Source organism: Mastigoproctus giganteus, chromosome 13 (genome assembly GCF_048544385.1).
Source record: "Mastigoproctus giganteus isolate SK-2022 chromosome 13, ASM4854438v1, whole genome shotgun sequence".
NCBI lineage: Eukaryota > Metazoa > Arthropoda > Arachnida > Uropygi > Thelyphonidae > Mastigoproctus > Mastigoproctus giganteus.
Genome location: NC_143587.1, coordinates 104798823 through 104823508, shown reverse-complemented (window position 1 = coordinate 104823508; position 24686 = coordinate 104798823). Strand labels below are relative to the sequence as shown.

At 37.9% G+C, this 24686-nt stretch overlaps 1 protein-coding gene across 1 annotated transcript in view; it reads left to right on the top strand.

Moving 5' to 3' along the window:
* LOC150076326 (gamma-tubulin complex component 2-like) overlaps nucleotides 1–24686 on the top strand; it is a 210126-nt gene that overhangs the window by 151926 nt on the left and 33514 nt on the right. Inside the window, 1 exon segment of the mRNA XM_090388143.1 lies at nucleotides 20489–20575. Coding sequence (XP_090244269.1) covers nucleotides 20489–20575 — 87 coding nt within the window.

Sequence of the window (24686 nt, the reverse complement as noted above, 5' to 3'; positions counted from 1 at the left end):
GGAAAGGCCAAGGAATGACCACCGCATTTCCCGGAGCAATGTGGCCTTAATTGCTAATGCTCCTAAAAACCAAATAAAACAAAATAAACTTTATATTCCTAGTTATGATACTTAGTTTAAAGTTTAACTTAGAGATTTTGTAGATATTACTTAGTATCGGTAAAGGTATCAAATCCACGTGTTACAAGTTGCAGCTCCACTGAACGAGAAGTTCTTTAGCCATATTTAGTAGCTTTATTGACCAATTGTTATATCAAATTATTTTCTATAAGTAGCTTATAGACCTAGTCAGGATCCTTAGTTTATTCTCAATTGAGACAGCGAGATTTAGAAGTTAATCATTACTTAAGTGTCCGTAGATTTACCGTTCGTAACTTGCCATCATTGTTATACGATACGTTATATCCCGAACTAGATAGCGTAAGCTTAGTATAGTATAGTATATAATATAATATTGTCAATCAATCAGTAAAATCTATTAATCTTGTTAAACTTCATTGTCAATTAAATTGTACTTTTTAACTAAATACATATAACGACTTAGATTACATATGTAACATAATTAATTAATACATAACTTGATATGAAAGTTATATAAACGGAACTCATAGATAATACTCGATGGCACCTCTGTAGCCAGCTGGGAAGGAGCAGTCTAATCAAGAAGCGTAGCACACGCTTCTTGATTAGACCGGGGTTCAAGCCCATCACCACCAAATACGGAGGATGTGGAAAGGTCAGGGAATGACCACCGCATTTCCCGGAGGCAATATGGCCTTAGTTGCTAATGCCCCTAAAAACCAAATCACACACACACACACACACACACACACACACACACACAATACTTGATACTGAAAAATATATACAGTCAGTCCTCGTATAACACGATAGTTGTGTTCCTAGAAAACTTCGTGCAATGCAAAATCGTGTAATATAAACAACAGGCCCTATAGAAAAAATAGGGTTAGGGGCCGACCACCCAAGATTGGACACACATTTTTAACCAAAACATTACCAAACACAATAAATAATCGTAATAAAACACTTACAGTTGAAAAATGTAAAATTAATAATTTAATCATTTAAATTTAGATTCTTACCTTAAAAGTAAATGAAGACAGCTTGAGGGAAAGGGGTTGAAACAGCGTAATTATGGGGAAAGTGGCGGCAGGTTGTCATCATTATCGGAACTGGGAGGTGGAGGAGATGGCCGATGAGGACTTTGGACGAAATGTGGTCACGCCAGAACTAGAGGGCTGCGGCTCATTTTCTGTCTCTTTCTTGGGTGTTTTCATAAAAAAGACATCTAGTTTCTGTTGTTTCGCAATCTTCCTCCTTTCACAAAGCAGCTGCTTATATGGCTCCAAAGCAGATCGAATTGTATGAAGTGCTCTTCTGCTTCTTTCTGCATTATAGTCGTTATCTTCTAGCCATTGCATACTTTTCTCAAATGGATTTAAAACTGAAGATAACTCTGAAGTAGAAAGCGGTTTTATGGTGGCGTTCAGGCATTCAACTTCGTCTTTCTCATCTTCCACCTGCCCTCCAGCAACAAGTTGTTGCAGTTCTTCAGTTGAAAGTTCTTCTTCATGAGACTGAAGCAACTCTTCTAAATCATCTTCATCCAATTCCTCAAAGCCAACCTGCTTTGCGAGGGCAACACAATGTGCTATTAATTTAGGAAGCTCATTTACAGGATCAAAGCCTTTAAAATCACGAATAAAATCTGGTAAAAGAGGCCGCCATGTAAGCATTCTTTTGTCACTTCATTCCAGGCCTCCACAATTATGTAAATTGCATTCTTAATGTTGAATCGCTTCCAGAAGTCTTTAACTGTTGGTGCATTTTCGCTCTCTGTTTCTGCTATCAGCATCTTAAATGTCTGTCTTGTGTAATAGTGCTTAAAAACAGCAATTACTCCTTGGTCAAGTGGCTGGATAAGAGATGTTGTGTTAGGCGGTAAAAACAGGATTTTGATGTTTGGTGACAGTTCAGCAAGGGTTGGAGGGTGACTTGGTGCATTGTCCAAAATAATTAAAATCTTAAAATCCAAATTTTTCTTTTTGCAGTAGCTTCGAAACACATCCTCAAACACATGTAGTAGAAGTTCAGTGAAGATCTGCCCTGTCATCCACCCTCTTCTGCTGTTCCTAAAGTAAACACCCAGGGTAGTCCTTGTGATCCCTTTTAACACTCGTGGATTGGCTGCATGATAAACTATAACAGGCTTCAGTTTCAAGTCGCCACTTGCATTTGCTCCTAACATAACGGTAAACCTATTCTTAGCAGCCTTGTAGCCTGGAGCTCGTGCTTCCTCTCTTGAGATATATGTTCGTGATGGCATTTTTTTCCAATACAGTCCGGTTTCATCAAAGTTGAAAATTTGGTCCAATGTATAGCCCTCTTCCTCAATTAGTTTTTTCAGTATCGGCGGAAATGCCTTTGCTGCTGCTTCATCTGCACTCGCAGCTTCACCTGATAATTTCACATTATGGAAAGCGTGACGTTTCCTGAAATTGTTGAACCAGCCACTACTGGCAGTAAAGGGAGGCACTTCTTGAGGGTTTTCAGCTTTATTTCTCAGGTCTTCAAATATTGCCAATGCTTTTGCTTTTATCGTAAGCAAACTTGTTCCTGATCTCTTCTTTGTTTGACCTTCTATCCAAACAGATAAAAGACGTTCCATCTCTTCCAGTTCTTTGTGTCTTGATCTAACTGATTTTGTTACACTTTGTGTTGTTCCTGCTATGAAAGTTGCTTTTATTTTTTCTGCATTCTTTCTAATTGTTCTCAGCGTTCCCTCATTTAGGCCTGTAGCACGCACAATATCGCATGTTCTTTCATTCCGGTCAAAGCGTTTCACAATTTCATATTTTTCTTCTATTGATATTGCTTTTCTTTTTCTCTCTGAAGTATTTTCACCAGAACGCTTCCTTTTTACACTTTTTTCAAGTATTTTACTAATTTTTTTGAGAATAGAGCACAATTATAAACTGAACAAAAATGAGGAGGCAAGCTTGATATACATAAACGCACAGCGAACAAGTAGCAACTGAATAAACGATGCAACGCCCGTGTACAAACTGAATAAACAATGCAGTAAAGGCGAAAACACACTATTCTCACATATTACATGCTTATGTTTTACTAAAGCACATTTCTGGAGGTCACTACCATAAAACAATAAAAACAATTTGCAGTTTCCAGTTTATTGGTGGTTCCTACTAGTGGAATCTGTTATAAACGGGTAGTAAAAGTCGATCTAATTACATTTGCGATAATACCGATACAGTAGCTGAAATTCTGTTGATTTTTACATTATTATGTTAAATGTGTTTCCCCTTCCACGAAATCATAAAAACAAAATTTCAGAATCTTCTCTTCATTCCTACTGTGTTGTGTTCAGTTGTGGTGATTCCGCCGCGTTCGACTACCATTTCTTGTAAACACAAAGACGAATCGTGCATAAGCGAATTCGGTTCGTGTTATGTAAGATATCGTTCCCCTATTTATAAATCGTGTATGATCGAATTCGTGTAATGCAAACACGTGTTATACGAGGACAGACTGTATAGCGTTATAACTGTGTTAGGATACAAGTTTAGGGTTATAATTTTGTACTGAAATTTAAATTTTATTGAAATTAAATCGAAATCATGATTCAGACTAGAGCAGCAAAGCAAAAGGCTCAAGCTAATGGGAGTGCTGTGGCTCAGGGGAGAACTGAAGGGGCAGTTGCACTCTGAATCACAGCCTTTTAAAATGCACTGCTTGCATGATGTTTGTGGAGCAATCAGGTATGGGACATGATATTGCCATGGGGAATGTCTTTGTGTGTGTGCACGATGTAAGGAGTGTAAGGAAATCAGGTGAAAACTCGGCGTTGTTATGGGCCTATATGAGAGCTTGAAGGACAGGGTGGACGCCCTCGAAGGATCTAAATTGAGGGACAATCAAGCTCTCAGCTGCCCACATCAACGCCAGAGCTTGCACTTGGTCATCACGCAACACAGCAGCAACCCCAGGCAGAATGCGCTGGTCCCACAGGAACTAGTAGTTGTTGGTGACTCTATTGTCAGGGAAACGGGGAACATGCTTTGTAAAAAGGATAGGTGGAACAGGACCAGGTTATATCTGCCAGGAGCAAAGGTTGATGAAGTTGTAGAGCGGATATCATCTTTTAAAAGATGTTATATACGTTGTAGAGCGGATATCATCTTTTAAGGTGATATAGTTGCACCTGTTGGCACTAATGATATTAAGAGTAGGAGACCGGCAGAATTAAAAGTACAGGTCACTGTTGAAGAACTTATCTTGGAAGCTACTAGGCTTTATATACCAACTAAGCAATATTGTTCAAGGTTTAGGCCTAAATGGATGTCTTATGAACTAATGAGACATATGGCAGAGAAGAAAAATGCATGGGATAAATTAATGGGTGACATGGAAGGCTATGATAGATATAAGCTGGTCTGTAACCAAGTCACAAAGGAGATTAGGCAGGCAAAAGCAGATTATGAGAAATCCTTGGCAAAGGATGCAAAGAAAAACAGAAAAGAGTTCTTCACCTATGTAAACTCTAGAAGGAAAGGGATGAAGATTGGTCCACTGGATATTGATGGTTCAACAGTTGAGGATCCTGCTCAGGTGGCTAACAATCTAAACGAGTATTTTGCATCTCCATTCACGCATGAGGAGTTATTCAGGAAGGAGAATGATGTAGGTAAAGTAAACATTGGCAGTGAGCTGGATGATTTTGTAATAACTGAGAGGAAAGTGGAGGAGAGATTGTTGAGGATAAACATAAAAAAGGCACCTGGGGTGGATGGGATCTATCCAGTTATATTAAAGGAGGCAGCAAAGGAAGTAAGCAAACCCTTAGCCATAATTATGAGAGCTTCTTTGGACTGAGCGGAGGTACCCATAGACTGGAGATGTGCAAATGTGACCCCAATTCACAAAGGAGGATCAAATGGTAAAAATGGTAAACCACAAGTAATTATAGACCTGTGAGTTTAACTTCTGTTCCAGGAAAATTAATGGAGGCACAGGTAAAAGAAGCACTGCAGGATCATCTAGACAAGACTTCAGTTATAGCTCGGACACAGCCTGGTTTTGTTAAGGGAAAGTCTTGCCTGACTAATTTGATGGATACTATGATGCAGTCACAAAAGAACTGGATGCAGGGAATAACTTTGATATTATATATTTGGATCTTAGCTTTTGATGCTGTTGCACATGGAAGACTGCTGCACAAATTGGAGCAGTGTGGCATTGGAGGCAAATTTCTGCTATGGATAAAGGGATGGTTGAGGGGGAGAAGACAGAGAATGGTAATCAATGGACACTGCTCATCATGGACTAATGTTATTAGTGGAGTCCCTCAGGGTTCAGTGTTGGGTCCATTGTTGTTTTCTGTATTTATAAATGATATTGATGATGGTATATCAAGCTTAATGTCCAAGCTTGCAGATGATACAAAGGTTAGCAGGGTTGTTAAGGACACTACTGACGCTATGCTGCTGCAACAGGAGCTGGAAAGGTTGAGCAGATGGGCTGAGAGGTGGCAAATGAAATTTAACATTGACAAATGTAAAGTACTACATATGGGAAACAGCAACCCCAGAGTAATATATCAAATCTGTGGTACTACACTGACAGTGGTAAAGAATGAAAAGGACCTGGGGGTAATTGTGCAGGCAAATATGAAAGTTTCTGAACAGTGTAGACGGTCTGCAAGAGTAGCTTGTGGTGTCTTGCCAGTGATATACAGGAATTTTTCCAGCAGGGATAAGGAGGTGATTATTCCCTTGTATAATGCAATCGTTAGGCCACACCTTGAGTACTGTATACAGGTCTGGAGGCCTCATTTCAAGAAGGATGTAGAGCTGCTGGAACGAGTACAGAGAAGGGCAACAAGATTAGTGAATGGAACAAAGGGTTGCTTAAGAAGAAAGGCTTAAGTTTTGCAAATTACAGTGTCTGGAGACTAGGCACTGGCGAGGTGATCTGATAGAGGTGTATAAAGCCTTGAATGGTTTGAGCATGCTCAATGCTGATAGGATTCTCCCTCTTGGTCAGAATAATCACCTGAGAGGGAATAAATTGAGATTGAGGAAAGAAAGGTGCGGAAATTTGCCTATAGCCAGCGGGTAGTTGGTTGGTGGAACAGACTTCCATCCCTTGTTGTGGAAGTTGATAGCCTAAATAAATTTAAGGCTCAGCTGGACAGGTATTTCGAATGAACGGAGGGGTGAAATGGAAGTGTTTTTTTTTTTTTTTTTTTTTTGGCTGTTGCTGCATAAGCTTGCTTTCTTGTATCATATGCCTCTGCTAATGCTAAGTTAAATATTATTAAATAAAAAGCGATTAGCCTATATGATGATCTGAAGAAATCTCACCCTAGAAAAAAAAAAAAAAAATGTGGAACTATTTAAAGCTAGCAAGGGCTGGTTCAATAGATTTAAAATTCAGTGAGAAGCTGTCAAGGAGGAGTCGAAACTTTCAAAAAAGAACTTAAAATTATTGAAGAGAGGTGTTATACTTTTTAACATAGATGAAACAGGACTTTTTTGGAAACAAATGCCTAAAAGAAGTTTCACATCAAAAGAAGAAGAAAACATGCCAGGCTTGAAAGCGGCGAAGGATCGGTTGACTTTATTGTTGAGTTGTAATGCTGCGGGAGATTTTAAAGTAAAACCCCTTTTAGTTTACTAGGAAGAGAGCCAAAGTACAACCCAAAATCGACCAAAGATACGAAAAGTCGACAGCTCATGGCCATCAGATTAATAGATTCATGATTTTAATTGATATTTTAAGTTTAAATTTTGACTGCTTCCATAATTATATATGTATGTAACGAAGTTTATTTTATATGTACAGATTTTTAATATTAAAAAATTTGACTGTCATTTGGCGTCTTTTCACTACCGTTTATTATTTGAGAGTCGCGATGGTATAGACCGTGACTTACAAATACATATGTTACATTACGGGGAATATGGTGCTCGCTTAGCGCTGATTCACTTAGCGCTCTGTTTTTCCAGAACAAATTATCAGCGTTAAGCGGGGGTAATTTGAATTCCTGTAGATTGTCATTTTCAGGAAATGTGTGAATGGAGTTCGAAAACTTAAGTTGAAGGGATTAAATGAGGAACAAGAAAAGTCTTGTGAAGTTTGTCATTGTGTACTTTGTTGCAGACTCCGGGGCTCCACCGTTCTTTTCATAGCGAGCCAAAACTCTGGCCGTGTCAGTGTAGTGTAGGTTTGTGTAGAGTGGTGAGTTTGTCTGCTAGATTTGTTGGCCAGTGGGGGGGGTGGGAGAATAATGGGAGAAGTGGGTTGAGTAGGTTAGGAGAGGAAATAGAGATAGATAGGTGGGGGTGAAAGCAATAGGCATTCCTATAGAGGTCAGAAGATATCAGGTAAAGAGTTCAGAGATAGGTGTAGTAGATGGACAGTGGTATCCAGATTGCAGTAACTTGCTGACCCCTAGTGGGGTCAGCAAGTTACTGCAAACCTCAGAAGTGATAATCCCACCCTGGTAACCAAGGTCGCCTAAATTCCTACCCCTAGGAGGAGTTGGCTTCGAAAATCCTGCTCCAGAAGAGCTAGCATGCAGTAGCTAAGAAGGATCCTATTCAGCATTACCAAAAAAGCAGATCACAAGACAGATCCCGCCCCAGAAGAGGGTCAGCAGTCAAATTTGGGAGTCAAATCATTGTGTCAGCAAAGTAGAAGTTCAAGAGGATAGTTGTATGCAGAGAAGTCCTGCCACAGAGGGGGGTCAGCAATAGGTGTTTGGTTTGAAAGAGACAGATATCATATCCCAATTTGGTCAGTTTTGACTGATGAGTTGTCAAATGATAGTCCTGATTTGGACCTGAAGAGTCTCTAAGCAGGTCAAAGTTTATTCACAGGTAGATGTCAAGCCCAGGAGTGAGGTCCATTCTTGGCCTTCTGTAGCCTCTGGCGTAGATATAGTACAGCGGTTTCCAACCTTTTTTGACTCGCAAACCCCTTTCAACATAATATTTTTTTTCGCGAACCCCTTTCAACATAATACATGTAGTATCTTGACATGTATAGTAGCCAACATAATACAGTAAACCCCCGCTATTTCGGGTATCAGTATTCGCGATCGCTGATTTAATATAAAATGAAGCCTAAAAAAATGTGAATTTTAAAGCGCCGTGAATATTTTCAGCCATACAAAAACATGGGCGTGGCTAAAAATATCTTTCATTGTCAAAACAGCGTTCAGTGGGTGGGGGGGAGAGGGGTGACAAAATCGCGAGCGTGGATGTTTCTCACTAATCCTTGTTCAGTATGTGTTATGTGCTTGTCATGGAAGGTTTGGTCGTTTGCTTTTAATTTATATGCTTATAAATTGAATAAATTTATCAATTTATAAATTGATAAATTTATTCAATTTATGTAGATTTATTATCACTTACAAAAGTGATAAATCTACTGTTTTGCAGTGTAAAACAGACTTTTTTGAATGTGTTAACGGAAGAAGTGCCTTTATTGTGGACAAGTTCTTTTTTACCCGTACAAAAATATGGCTACGAATAACAAGAGAAATGTGAAAATATTAGCATTAGCATTAGTAGAGGCATTTGATGCAAGAAAGCAAGCTTATGCAGCATCAGCCAAAAAAAAAAAAAAATAAATAAATAAAAAATAACCACTTCCACTTCACCCCTCTGTTCGTTCGAAATACCTGTCCAGCTGAGCCTTAAACTTATTTAGGCTATCAACTTCCACGACAAGGGATGGAAGTCTGTTCCACCTACCTACCAACCACCCGCTGGCTAAATGCAAATTTCCGCACATCTATCCTACATCAGTCTTTCCTCAATTTGAATTTATGCCCTCTCAGGTGATTATTCTGAGCAAGAGGAAGAATCCCATCAGCATTGAGCATGCTCAAACCATTCAAGGCTTTGTACACTTCTATCAGATCACCTCGCTGGTGCCTAGTCTCCAGACACTGTAATTCGCAAAACTTAAGCCTTTCTTCGTAAGAGCACCCCTTTGTTCCATTCACTAATCTTGTTGCCCTTCTCTGTACTCGTTCCAGCAGCTCTACATCCTTCTTGAAATGAGGTCTCCAGACCTGTAAACAGTACTCTACGTGTGGCCTGACCATTGCCTTATACAAGGGAATAATCACCTTCTTATCCCTACTAGAAAAATTCCTATATATCATTGACAATACACCATGACCTACTCTTGCAGCCCGTCTGCACTGCTCAGAGAACTTCATATCTGCCTGCACAACCACCCCCACTGTTAGTGTAGTACCACAGAGTTGATACGTTGCTCTGGGGTTGCTGTTTCCCATACGTAGTACTTTACATTTGTCAATGTTAAACTTCATTTGCCACCTCTCAGCCCATCTGCTCAACCTTTCCAGATCCTGTTGCAGCAGCATAGTGTCAGTAGTGTCCTTGACAACCCTGCCAACCTTCGTATCGTCTGCAAACTTGGACATTAAGCTTGATATACCATCATAAATATCATTTATAAATACAGAAAACAATAAAGGACCCAATACTGAACGCTGAGGGACTCCACTAATAACATTAGTCCATGATGAGCAGTATCCATTAATTACCACTCTCTGTCTTCTCCCCCTCAACCACCCCTTTATCCATAGCAGCAATTTGCCTCCAATGCCACACTGCTCCAATTTGTGCAGCAGTCTTCCATGTGCAACAGTATCAAAAGCCTTTCTAAGATCCAAGTACATAATATAAAAGTTATTCCCTGCATCCAGTTCTTTTGTAACTGCATCATAGTATCCAATCAAATTGGTCAGGCAAGACTTCCCCTTAACAAAACCATGCTGTGTCCGAGCTATAACTGAAGTCTTGTCTAGATGATCCTGCAGTGCTTCTTTAACCAGTGCTTCCATTAATTTTCCAGGAACAGAAGTTAAACTCACAGATCTATATGAAAGAAGGTGATGACATTAGCGAATAAAATTGAGTTATTAGACAAAATTTCTAATGGTGAAAGTCTCTTCAATGGCAAAACATTATAAAATCAATGAGTTAACGGTATGATCAATCAAAAAATCGGAAGAAAAAATCTGCCGTAGTGTCCGTGAAAACGCGCTAATTGCTTCAAAAATTTGCTCTGTAACTCGTGATGTTAAATTAGAAAAAAATGGAAAAGGCTTTAAATCTGTGGATAGAACACCGAACTCAAAATAAAATTCCGTTTAAGTTCACTCATCATTTGTGAAAAGGCAAAACTCCTTTATCAACACTTTAGCGAAACTGGTGATAGCATTGACGGGATAAGTTTTTTTGCTAGCAAAGGCGCTGGTTTGAAAGATTTGTTTGAAATTTCTAATAAATATTACATTTAATATTAAATTGTTTCTTATTTTCATTTCGATGCCATATGCTTGCATTTCACTATGTACTGTCTATGTACAGTCATATTATGAAGTACATATAATACATACATAGACAAAATTTTAGACTAGTTTTTCTTATATATTTCATACTTTGGAACGGAACTCCTTTATTACCATGGAAGCAATAACTCAGTATTCGCGTTTTCGGTATTCGCGACATTTCTCAGGAACGTAACACACCCCACCCCGCGAATAGCGGGGGTTTACTGTATATTTAAAGTAGTAGTAGCAGTAGTAGTGGCACGTAGTTTGGTGGTCACGGGCTCGAACTGGGGTTCGAGCCCGTGACCACCAAATATGGAGGATGCGGAAAGGTCAGGGAATGACCACCGCATATCCGCGGAGCAATATGGCCTTAGTTGCTAATGCTCCTAAAAACCAAATAACAAACATACAAACAAACAAGCTTAAGACTGGTGATTGCTACATCTGGAATAAAACGTTTGGTGGTGGTCCTTTGTTGGTGTTATCCTAGCATGACTGCCATAACTGATAAAAGTGGGTTTTTTTTTTTTTATGTTCCTCTTTACCTCTTGTATATCATTAGACACGTCCAAATTGTATCTCAAGATGGTAGAAGAGAACTTTCTGAAGTTGATTGAGGCCACAGCAGATGACCTCCAAGGCCAGGGGCAAAGTGCCAACGAGGACCTGGAGGACTGAGGTGCTCACAGCAGCACACCCTGGATATTGTGAGTAACGTGGTACTTTGGATACTCTGCAGCTTATTTGAATTTTATATCAGGGTGGCTCTGTGGCACCAAGCCGCAGCACCATAACAAATTATAGGCAAGAAAACAGCTTTATAAAGCTGCACTAATCAAGTACATCTTGATTAGTGCAGCATACTTCCTGATTTTATTGCAATAAAGTAAGTTTGCAGTCCAGGATGATACCCAGATAATTGAGCTCAGGGACAAGTCTTATAGAAGCTGTTCCAATTTTGATGGTTGGGAGTCTCCTAGTGTCAAGGTTTCCTCTTTGAGAAAAATCATTTTTGTCTTTTCATTAGAAATTGTGAGTTTGTTCTGCACAGTCCAAGAATACAGCAGCGAGATAGAAGCATTAGCTCTATCTTCAAGAAGATAGAGCTAATGTTGTCCAGGACAGTCAGTACATGATCATTGCAAATGTTATGCAGTCAGCCTGGCCCAAATCCATAGCAAGAAACTCATCAAGCACAGATACAGATTGACCACAAAAATGGGTGAAGTGGTGCATTATAACCATAGTCAGTTTTGCACCATAAAAAAACAAAAACAACCAAACACAAAAATGGTCCAAGTACAGAACTCTGGGGGAAACCTCTGGTGACAGGTCTTTAAGATAGGGAATGCACAAGAAGTCTTCTTCTGAACACCTTATCTGCAAAGTTTCATGAACTGGGGCAAGTCCAAAGGCAGACAACTTTGCATTAAAACTATCATATCCGGTGAGCAGACAAGAAATGAATAATCCTGGGATGAGCCATCTGAGCTGTTGTTTATTGAATTCCTTAGCAATACCTAAGGTTGTTATTCCATGATTGTTGCCAGAGCGTTACTAATTCCATTCTAATTCTGTTCCTCTCCACTGAGATCTGATTAGATAAGTCACCATGCCTCGAGTAGTGCAAACAATTCCTTCTAAGATGGTATTTGAGATGGTAGGAGACCTCAAGGTAAACCAGTAATTTCCTGCAGGGCCCGGGTTGAGACCGTCCTGCAGGCTCTGAAAATCATTAGTAAAATTGTTCTTTGAGCCTGAGTGAAATGTTTTTTCACTGCCAAAATATCAATATGATGTCCCCAAGCACCAGAGCTCTGTACTTGGAAGGAAGATGGAAGATACAGTCATAGTAAAGTTTAAGTGTGTGCTCCTTAAAGACCCATCCCTGCAGGTAACCCTAAGAAGCTTGCCAGCACATACCTCTTGACCTTTTATTCAATAAATTTGGAATGGGGAACCAAAGAGAGTTTGGCATCCAGGAGCACACCTAAATATTTATGTTTTTTTCATATTTGATCTGTTCCTTTCTGTATTTGATCTGTGGTGATCTTCAAACATTTAGATTTCCCTTAAGAATCATTTGTCTCCTTTTTTAGAACATAAACTGAGAACTTACTGGTGCAGCACCATTCAGAGAGATTATTCAGCATATCTGTGTTCTCTAGCTGTAACCTTGAGTACCCATATACAATCATCTGCTTAGCCAAATTTGGCAGTGTTTGGATGTTGTTTTGCCAGCCATTTGTCAAAAACAGCATTCCAGGAAAGGAGTTTTTGACAAATGGCTGGGATCATTCCTAGATCCTAGAATTTGACAAATTCTAGGATTGAGCCCTGGGGGCACCCTCTAGTTATTGGTTTGGAGCTTTCATCTATGCCAGGTTTAATAATAAGCTTTTTGTTGTCCAGGTAAGTCGTCATCAATCGATATATGGGACTTGACACCCCGGCCTCTCAGAACCTCTCCAGGACACTCTGCCACGAAAGGGTGTCAAAGTTCCATTTGAAGTCCACAAAGAGACAGGGCATATTTCCTGTCAGTAATGCTAGTGCCATCACAGACCTGATAGCATTCTCAGCTCTTTTGCATTTCTTGAAGCCATATTTGGTGGTGCAGTGAAGATTTCTAGATTGGTATGCAGTCGTAAATCTGACTATGATAAGTTTCTCCAGGATTTTGCCAATATTAGAGAAGAGAGCTATTGGCCAATAGGAGTCAGGTTTGTCTCGATTTTTGATGTGAAAACATCTTTGGCAGCACCTACTAAATTTTTCAGACTGAAGTAAAACTGATTGGTAAAAACATGTGAGATGGAAGTGACACAAATGATGTCACTTCCTAAATGACGCTAACTCAATCACTAACGTTGATTCGGTAGAGTAAGTAGCGAGTAGGAGCATAAAACATTACATCATTCATAACTTCAGTTCTGTGTGTGCGATTTTAAAAATTTAAATGGTTTTGATTTTCGTCAAAGATGTTTTCACATAAAATAAAATATCTTTTGTGTATATAGGGCAGCTTTCCCAAACTGTGTTCTGAGAGATGTGAACAAGTGTTCTGTGAAAAATCGTAATTAATAAATTAAATAAATTTGCATATTTGTAGCGTACACCACTATTATATCATTATAATTTTTAATATAATTTTTTTTGGTTATTAATATACTGGCATAGACTAATAATCAAATAGACTGCAGAACACTTTATTTTGGTGGACTTTGGCATAGAGAAGTATGTGTATAGGTAATGACATCTACAAAAAAATTACAATGTAGTGATCTAATATTCCATTCATATGAGATTTAGCCTGGACTACACAGGTTGATGGAGAGGGGGAAGCAAACTAATATCATAACTAAACTCATTTCCTTGTATAAATTTTTTTTGATAATTTTATCAATATTTTGAAATATTATTATTAAAATAAATGACCATGGATTTGGTTGAAAAAAGGAACTTTAAAACAAGAAGCAAGTACTTCTAGTATTGCAACTGTGGTCGATGAAAACGAACACAATATTGTCACACATCAAAGTGAAGATGAACAATCGCAGCCCAAAAATCCCCTAATAAAAGACCAAAATTAAAGTACGATGACAGTTATTTGAATTTCGGCTTTACATGTGTTGAAAATAAAGATGCTCCTGATCTACAGTGCATCGTATGTAATAAAATATCAGCAAACAGTTCTTTGGCTCTCACTAGACTTGTGTTTTGTAAGTGTTCCGTAAATATATTGTGAGATGAAAAGTGTTTTGTGACTGAAAAAGTTTGGGAAACACTGATATAGGGTACACATGAGTTCTTTTAGGATGATCTTGATCTGCACTGTTTTCCACAAGGAGGGAACACTCCAGCACGAAGGCACAAGTTAAGGAGATTATGATTTTGGGAGAGATGACCCAGATCCATTTGATAACATCAGCCTTCATGAGATCAGGTCCAGGACACTGCCCCAGTCTGGTTTGTTTTCACTGCAAAAAACAATTTCCACCTTTAGGAATGATTCCTTGTGCAGACTGCCTTGATGTATCAGGTGATCTAGATGCATAAATGGTTTGTAGGCTACTCTCTTGCTGGAATAAGTCGTGTTGCATAATGACATCCAGCGTATTGTTCGCAGCTTGCAACCAAGTTGTTGGCTCAGGTTTACCCTGAATTTCTAGTCATGAATTTATCCATGACAAGCTTGTAGATAGCTTCCAGGGATCCTCATTACCAGTCCTACTGACAGTTTCCCAAACTTTCTTTTTTCCTTAGTTTACAGAGAATGGCAATGAGATTGATGAGAGAAACAAAGGGTTGCTCTTACCAAGAAAGGCTTAAGTTCTGCAGATTACATCGTCTGGAGGCACCTGCAAGATGATTGTCTGATTTCAATGTGTAAGACCTTGAATGGTTTGAGCAAGCTTGGTACTGATGGGACTTGAATTTATGCACCTGAGGGGACATAAATTCAATTGACAAATAGATGTGCAGAAATCTGCCTTTAGCCAGTGGATAGTTGATTGCTGGAACAAACTTCCATTTGTTGCTGTGGCAGTTAGCTTAAATAAAATGGATGGGTGAAATGGGGGGGGGGTTGCTTATGCTGTATAAGCTTGCTTATACTACCTCTACTAATGCTAGATGATTCTATGGATGATGACCCACCTCTTTCTTTGTAGACTTCCTGAATTCGAAGTATTCCATCATGTGGTCTGCTATTTCTCTTGGAATTTTGGTACTGTCTTCTGGAGATACTCATATGATCTAAGTTGAGTTAATCATTGGTCCACCTGTGGATGTGGAGAGATCTGCATTTTCTCCTGGGAATGCAAGCTTCACAGGCAGAGATGATGAGTTTTTGGAATTCTAATGCTTGTTCTTCAGATAGAAGGCTTTTTAACCAGTTATGTTATCTGTAGTAGCAAAGTTTCTGATGTGGAGTTCAAAGATATCCCAATCTGCAAGTTTACTGTTGTATCTTTTGTATTCAGGAAGGTTTCTTGTTCTTCCGATATTGACAGGTGGAGCAATGCTGAATGTGATGGATTATGGTTGCTTCCACTCCACGAGGTATGAACTTGCCAGTCTTGGACTTAGTTGTAATTTCTTTCATTTTCCAGACTAACAATGAAATTTCATTTGTCAGACTAATCAATGTAGGAGTCTCCAGTTGGTGCACGCACGTTGGGAGATATCCCGAGGTATTGCCAACTTTCAGGTCATCAGCATTAATGAGTTTCTCTAGTAGGTCTTTACTGTCAGTCCAAGGGCTATTCCACAGCAAGGAATTGCTGTTAATATCAGTTGCAATAATTATATTACCATGGCTCAGCTTCAAGATTGCACATAAACTTATTAATATTTATTTTATTTGCAAGAATGACTCATTGTTAGAAGCAGACAAGGCCACAAACACATAACATGGCAACAGTTACAAGCAAGGCTGACTGATTAGATCATGAGTGCTTCTCTCCTGCATGTTCCTGTCCGGTTCCCAGAAATGTCAACCTTAATCTCAGTTCTGTACTTAGGGAAAGGTGCATGAGGCGGTAGCCTGGGGCCCACAGATATTGGAGGTGGGCCCCAGGAGAGAGAAAAAAAACACGAATCTTTATATTTTGTAGTATTACAACTTTTTTGTTTAAACAGGTCGGTAAAAATAATTGCCCCCCCCCATTATATTTATATATGCAAGGTTTTTTTTTTTTTTTTTTTACTCTGGTATCTTTAAAGATGGCCCTGCAAGAGTTTATTGCCTTAGGCCCTGAGAAGTGCAAGTATGGTCCCGCTTAACCTTCAGTTCGCACGATACCGTTTGCTGCTCTTGCTTTTGACTTGACATCGGTGGATTCCTTCGAACCAGTAATGGCTCTGTGTTAATTGTTAAGCTTTAATTCTCTCTGGAGAATTATAATACTTTTTCCATTTTCTTGACTGATTTTTCTCAGGATTTGGAAAAACAAAAATTTCCCAAGATATGCTAGGAAGGAATTCCCACATGGAAACACTAGCACTGACTGAGTATGCACATGCAGTGTTCACAGCTTGCTGACTGAAATGAGACCCAAAGAGTCCGAGATTCTGCTGGGGTCACAACTTAAGCACTCCTATCTAAACATATAAACTTGACCACTGGATCTGACACTACCTGATTTGACTGCAAACACCTAATGGTGTATGATGCTGATGCTGCTACAATGTGGGATGATTCCAGAATAGATCTCCTGGATGGTTCCTCAGTGCATGCTGGGTGTCATCAAAGCTGACACCCAGTGTGGTGTGGGATGAATTCAGGGCATCTCAGCTGCCAAAGCAACCCTGAATAAGCAAAGGACTTCACAACTCTAAAGGTATGAATTGCTGATACCATTAGGTGTGGGATACTGATGCTGTCTCAGTGTAGGAAAAGTGCCTGGACTCTTAGGCACCAAACTGACAAAATGGTGTGGGACTACAGGGGAAGTCAGATCTAGAGGAACCCTACTATAAATAAAGGACTAATCAAAGATCTATTTCAGGTCACTTTGACCCCCCCACCTGACTGATGCAAATAGCAAGTACCACTGGATATCTGGAGAGGAGTAGTGGAGGTCAGCTACTTGCATCAGCCTGGGATGAATCTTATAGTAGCCACCAGGGCTATGCTGGCACACCCCCATTCATCTATGTTGATAGGGGTCCAGCAGTATATTCTGCAACTCATGGCCAGAAGTTTCACTCTCCCGTTGGCCATGCATCTTTATGACCATGATGTTAGTTTCCCTGTGTTTAGATTGCTGCAGATGTCTTCCATCTTGTCATGGGATTGCAGCACCCATGTGGCGACCTTATGGGTTTTACCCATGACCTTTACTCCCCCAACATCCCTCCCAACTCTACCCCCATATTTCTTCCTACTGACCTGGCCAGCCTCCCCATTGCAAAGGATGGTAACTAAGAGTTTGTGGCCTCTACAAGATCCCTAGGCTAAGTGGCTGGATGAACACCATAACAACACAACCCTACCATCTAGCCTCTACATAGTTCTGTATTTGTCGTGGAGTTGGGGGAACCCCCCAGTGCTGCTAGTCAAATTGCACTATACACTATGTCCAAGTAATTATCACTTTAAAATCAGCACAAACCAACCAACCAACCATGTTCTTTATACTTAATATTTGTCAACTTTTTCAAGATCTTGTGTTTCTTTCAAATGTACAGAGTGGGCTACTGGAATTGACCCGTATTTATTTCCAATGTGGAGCAACACGCCTTTGAGACTCCTCTTTAAGTCAATAAAAAGTCTCCACTCTGTAGGATTAACTAATTCCTAAATAGTTCATTAAGTCATTTGTATTACTGCAAAAAAATAATACAATCGTCCTCAGAAAAATAGAGGACTAGTTGTCATTCTATGTGTCTGTACCATGATGAAAATGCCCCATGAGCTAGATTTTTTGACTTAAGTTTGGAACCAAGAAGTTCTGTAGATTCCTTTGGTAAATTTAAATCTCTTACCACATCATTGAGTCCATGCTGTAAAAACAGTTCAGGGCTGGACTCAGTGTCTCTAGGTATGTTGACTTCAGTTTTGTCTTCAGAAGCTTCACTTTCAACACTCTGCTGCTACATTCTCCAGTATAACTGGAGCATGGAATTGGTAGGTCATCTAATATTTGTGTATCCTAATATGGAATATTAGGATACACAATGCCCTTCATACTCCTTGTATTTTATCCCTCTACATTAACTAAGCAAAAGTAATGGTCATCACAGTGGTTTGTAGACCTCTGCCAAATCATGGAAATTGCAAATGGCATAGTCTTCTTTTTAACACTTTCCACAATCGCAATGCTCAACACAGAGTTCAGCAGACTTTATGTGGTGCCATCGTTTATTTTGGTCACCAAGTTTCACTCCAAAATAAGCACAATACACATTTTTACAAATTCTGTAATATCTTGTTTTGCTTGAGGACTACATAACTTTCACAAATATAACAAAACAAGTTCAGATTGTTCAAAGACTTGCGTAAAGACTTACTCACTTTTCAGGAAAAGTCTCACACAATAACGTCAAAAATAAACTGAGCACTAATAAATACTGCTGCATGGAGCTCTCAAGGTCAAGAAACAAATGACAGAGCAATTTTGCCAAGATGTGAAGATTTAGTTTACAAATCCCCAGCATTTACATCTAACTTAATACACTCAATAATACAACTCATGACATCAACTTAAGCATTTGTGAAAAAACTTGATATAAAAATACAAATAACATTTCTGAAATCAGCATAAAAAACTGAGTTAAAAACAGCCATTAGTTTACAAACATCGAAAACCATGCAAAGTGGTGTCATCCATCACAAAATCCGTAAATGCTGGTCATCGGGTAACCTCCAGTCGGGCAAAGATAACTTAGTTAATTTTAATCCTTTTAAAACTCAGTCATCTCTTAAATCTCGAAAAAAGGAGTCTACTTTTGTGTGATGGAGGATAACTTTGTCTTGATTGATTGTTGGGGGTTTTTTTTGTTTTTTTTTCTCTCTCTTGAAAAGTCAGTTGAGGGAACAATCTGTCTTGACCTTTTAAAGCAATATGTCCTCTCACTACTGGAGAAACCACATGCAGTGTATAAAAATTACAGTACAGGCAACTCTTGGTTTCTGAATGTTCGATTTACGAACATTCGCTATAACGAATGTCACAATTCATTCAAAATTTCTACTTAAAGTCTCCAATAGATAGAGTTCCTTATAAAACGAAATGCCAAACCAGTGGCATAGCTACCATGTATGCAGGCAAGGCAATTGCCTCTGGGCCCGGGCCCTTTAGGAGCCCGGTGTCTTTGGCTGTCTCCTGTTTTTGCAATTTTCATTAATTAAGTAGGGACCTGAACATGTCCTTTGCCTCCGGGCCCGAAAAAAAGTAGCTACGCTAGTGTGCCAAACATATAGTGAACATAATTGTAAGATTGAAATAAATAAACATTTTAAAAAATGTATTTATTACAATTAATTATCAGAAAATTATTATATGATAATTATACTGAACTGTCCTTGTTTAATAAAACTAATCTAGGCAGTAAAAAAACATCGGTTTACATGCCATGCTGCATAGAATGTTGAACTCTGATGAAGATATTGACAGTAAAAGTTGAATACATATGTATGTACAATACGTATATTATGTTAGTACTCATTTTCTTTATTTCTATTTTGTAACCCTTTGTTTTTAATTAAAATTAACAAGTACGATATCTTGTTTTTTTTATTCTTTCTTGTTTTATTTTATGTTATGTATCGTATATGATAACCATAATGCATACATATATTATAATAAAACGTATTGTATAGACCATTTGATGTTTAGTACATGGTTTTAATCCTTTAAAATGGCTGCTAACGTGTACGATATGTATCATAAAAGCTGAGGAATGCAAGATACACACGTAATGAACAACATCTTGGAACGGAACTCGTTTGTAAACCGAGAGTTGCCTATAATCCAAAGGGCTTTGTTCTTGATCAGTCCATGATTGATTGATTTATTGATCGTTGGATCCCCTTCCCCCTGAAAAGTCAATTAAGGGAACAATCTACCTTGACCTTTTAAAGAATTATGTGCTCTCACAGTAGGAGGAATATCAGAATATTTTTTCATAAGTACTGGGGCCCCCATTTCATTGATATTTTGATGTATGTGACACTTCATGCCATTTTCCTAATTGTCGGAGCTGGCTAGTATGAAAAGCATAACAGTTCCGTGTCTTGTTTTGCCTACATTGTTAATTATTTTAATCAGATTTTGTCATTTCATATCGTTTGACTATTTTTGATTGGTTAGACATCTTGCTATTTCATTTATTGTTTTTTTGATGTACAGTATTGTAATAAATGTATTGGTTTTGGTTAACATATAATGAATGTTGTTCTGGAGAGTGTATTTGGTTTTAATTGAATAAATAAATATTATTGCCATAAACACTGGAAAAAATTTATAATCAGCATGTGTTTTAGGCAGATCAGAGAAAATAAATATTCAGAAAAATAATTTTTTCATTTATTCGAAATAATTTTTTCTTATATAAATTTAGAAGACGCACAAGTATGCTGTTGAAGCTGAAATATCAAGTATGGGAGAGAGTCAGCTGTTTACTGTTCCTGAAGAACCTGAAAAAGAGGTTGGTTAATAGTACTTTTTTTAAATGATTTTTGTAACTTTTCTAATTAGTGCTATAGTATTTGCTTATATTGAGTCTAATTGTAGTACACCAGGTTTGTCACTTGTTTTGGAGATTGGAGGAATTCTTAAAGGCCTCTTCAGTTTCAGGTTATAGCTAACTAACCACATCTAGAGATCAGCAAGTTAGCAGGCAAGGCTGTAGTTTACCTCATCTCAAGTGAAGGAAATAGTTTTTCCTCCATGAGTTAATTCAGCTTTTTCAGTCTGCAGAAAATTTAAATCTGCCTGTGAAAAATACTGGCACAATATGCCCGAAGTTGCTGTAAAAACAACAGGTTGTTGGTAAGAAACAGTAATCACTTAGTTAATTAATAGAACTTAATTTACCATTATTTTGAAATTTGACTTAAAGAAAATAATAGCAAAGCTTAACTGACGGTACTCACCTCAAATAATCCACTTAGTTGTATGGTGTTTAAGACAAAGTTGTGGAAATTCATTTAAGTTGCATAGAAATGGAATTTAAAAATAAATAAGAGTAGGGATTATTAAAAACCTGTAATTAAAATTTGCCCAAAGGAAGAATTGCACCACATCATCCCCTGGTTGTCCTACAAATTGTTGAAACTATGAAGAACTAATAAATGAAGCCAATAGTCATAATGGATGGGTTTCGCAATAACGTCTTCAGTTGGCAATAATAAGAGAGAAAAGGGATTGTATATTTAAAGAAATCCTAAGTTCCCGTGATGCATTCAGGACACGTGGGAACTTGACATGTGCAAGGTTCCGGACGGGTGAAAGGTTTGCTGGGACTTTCGTATTCAAAACGTTAAACTTGGTGCTATGGTGACACCATTCTATGACAAGTGCTTCGTGTTGGAAAATTTTATGACTTGACTTTAATTTTATAATTGTGATAGCTGAGTCAATTGGGGGGTTGTGGTTGTGGGAATGTACATGCTGCGTGAGTTCGGTGCCAGCTAGATTGGTCTTAAAGCTGTTATAGTGATAATATGCACGAGTGTTAGAAGTTTTAATTGTACTGTATTTAGTAGTAGTACTCCTGAGATAGCATGCGTTACAATTTGATTGGCATTTAATCAAGTAAACAATGTTGTTAATGTCACATATTGGATATTCGTGCGTTTCTTTGTATGTGTTAAACATAGTCCCCAGTTTGTTGTATGATGAAAATATTAATGTTATGTCTGTGTTGATGAAGCTGTCTGGCGAGTCGACTGTGATAGGGGAGGACAATACATATGTTTCGTTTTTTGTTCTGGTTGATGTTGTTAAATACATGGGTTGATCTTATTTTCTGCAACGGAAATTGTATGTTGAATCAATTGTAAAGGATATTTCCTAGCAGTGAACTTTTTTATAAGATATTTTAATTCTGTAGCCAAATCATTGTGTGAAGAACTGTATTTAATAGCGTTGTAGACCTGGTTGTAAAGAACAAGCTTTTTAGTACTTAGTGGGTGGTGTGGTTGAAAGTGTAAATATTTTCCTGTGTGTGTATCTTTTCTATAAATTTTGGTTCCTAGCTTTGTATCTGTTTTGTATATTGTAAGAGTGAGGAAATTAATGTTTTCATCTTCTATTTCAAGGGTGTATTTTAATCTTTCATGCACAGGTAATTCCTGGGTTTACGAGTTTTTTTTTTTTTCTCTCTCTCTAAGTATCAACAAAATCGAAAATATGAACATTAATTGCAAAAAATGAATGTTAAACATAGATACTGCATTTCAAACCACACGCATAACTATACAATAAAGTACACTCCGCTTTACGATATTAATCCATTCCAGAGACACCATCGTATTGTAAAAATATCGTAATGTGAACCCAATAACACATTGTTTTTTGGTAATTCGTTCCAAGACCTCCAAAGTTGAAATTTTAGCTATATAACTAAGCTGTTTATCTCTCTAAAACGTCATTTTATAATGTAAATTGCATCTGTTAACAATTCAAATCATTAAAATGCATTTCACTTTCATCATTATCATATGTTCCCGTTATAAGAATCAGTTTTGAACACCTTTGTGATTTTTTTCTAAAACATTTTTTGAGGTCATGACAACGAAACAAAAACAATTTGCACTTTTGGGTTTGTTGGGCTTTTCTGTTACTGCAAGCAGTTATAAACAGGTAGTAAACTCCATGTTATTGCATTTGCGAAAATACCGATAGCTGGAATTGTGTGGTTTTTTGGTGAAATGTGTTTCCTATTTACTGAAATCTTCAATTGTATAAAAAACAAATTTTCAGAATCTTCTCTTCATTCTATTTTTTCGTAAACTTGTTACTCCACGCAAATCGTGTTAGTTGTAATTTGTGCGTGCCATTAAAAAATGCTTATGCATGCTATCGTGAAATTTATAAAGAAAAGAGAAGATTAGTAAGTCAAGTAAAACCGAAATGAGCTCTAGAATGCTGTTAATGCCAAGGGAAGTACGCTCGACCAAGGTGTTGTCTACTGTTAAAAGTTCTCATAAAGCATTTAGTGTAAAATCCAGGTGTACATTATATAAAGAAATGACATCAAAAGAGGCTAAGATGTCTTTTCCAGAAATTGTGGTGGTATTTATATGTTCAAAGCTTTGGCTGGTGTTACAAACTCTAAATTTTGAAAATCTCATAAGGGGTGATATAATTTTAACTAAGAAGGTTGATAGGTTAGCAAAAGCGGATTTATTGAAAGAAACAATTGGCTGTAAGGGGTGGCCAGGTTTGTGAAGTTTGGCAATGCCAAACATGTGTGGAAGAACGTTGCTACATGTCAATTTGCTGTAGCTTGTTTAGGCTAATTTCCTTATTGGATCTTAACCTCGTTAGGATACTGTCAAGTTTATTCTTTAATCTGGAGCCATTGTACATATTGTCGACTTTATAGGTGTAAATACAGTTCTTTACATGATGATTATTTGGCTACAGAATTACAATATCTTACAAAAAAGTTCACAGCTAGGTGTAACAGCTTCAAAACTAATCAAGCTGACACCGAACTCACACAGCATGTATATTCCTACAACCACAACTCCCTAATTGACTCAGCTATCACAATTATAAAATTAAAGTCAAGTTATAAAATTTTCCAACATGAAGCATTCCAAGTCATAGAATGGTGTTGCTGTAACACCAAGTTTAACGTTTTAAATATGAAACTCCCAACAAACCTTCCACCCATCTGGAACCTTGCAAATGTCAAGTTCTCCCATGTCCTGAAATGCATCATGGGAACTTAAGATTTATTTAAATATACAACCCCTTTTCTCTTATTATTGCCAGCCGAAGATATTATTACGAAAGTCATCCGTTATGACTATTGGCTTCATTTATTAGTTCTTCATAGTTTCAACAATATATAGGACAACCATGGGATGAAGTGGTGCACTTCTTCTTTCTTTGGGCAAATTTTAATTACAGGTTTTTAATAATCCCTATTCTATTTATTTTTAAATTCCATTTCTATGCAACTTAATTGAATTTCCACAACTTTGCCTTAAACACCATACAACTAAGCAGATTATTTGAGGTGGGTACCATCAGTTAAGCTTTGCTATTATTTTCTTTAAGTGAAACAGTAATCATTAATGTGAGGAAATACTTAGAAGGTTCTGGCTTGTAGAGCTGGCCAGCTGGACATTTTACAGGGGATCTTAACTGATTTGTACCACTCTGAAAGTGGTGAGTAAAATGACTGAGAGAAGCATATTTTCACTGATAAGGGAAACAAGGAGCATGGGGCACAAATATAAAATCTTAGGAGGCAACAGAAGGCTGTAGCTTGTAAAGTTTGCCTTTGGGCAATGTATTGTGATTGAGGAGGTGAGGGTGGTATGGTTCAAAGAAAAATTGGATGGTCACTCTTTGGCGACAAGAAAAATATGAATAATCTGGAGTGTGTTTTTAAACAGGTGCAGAAAATTCCACTTCCTTACATCATTTGGCCATACTGATAACTAAAATTAAACAATATGATCTAACAAAACACAAAATAAAATGCTGAGTCACTCGACAACTGTAGAGACAATGAAGGAACATATCCAAAAGCCAAACAGATTATAGCAAGAGAAATTTCACTGTAATATAAGAGACAG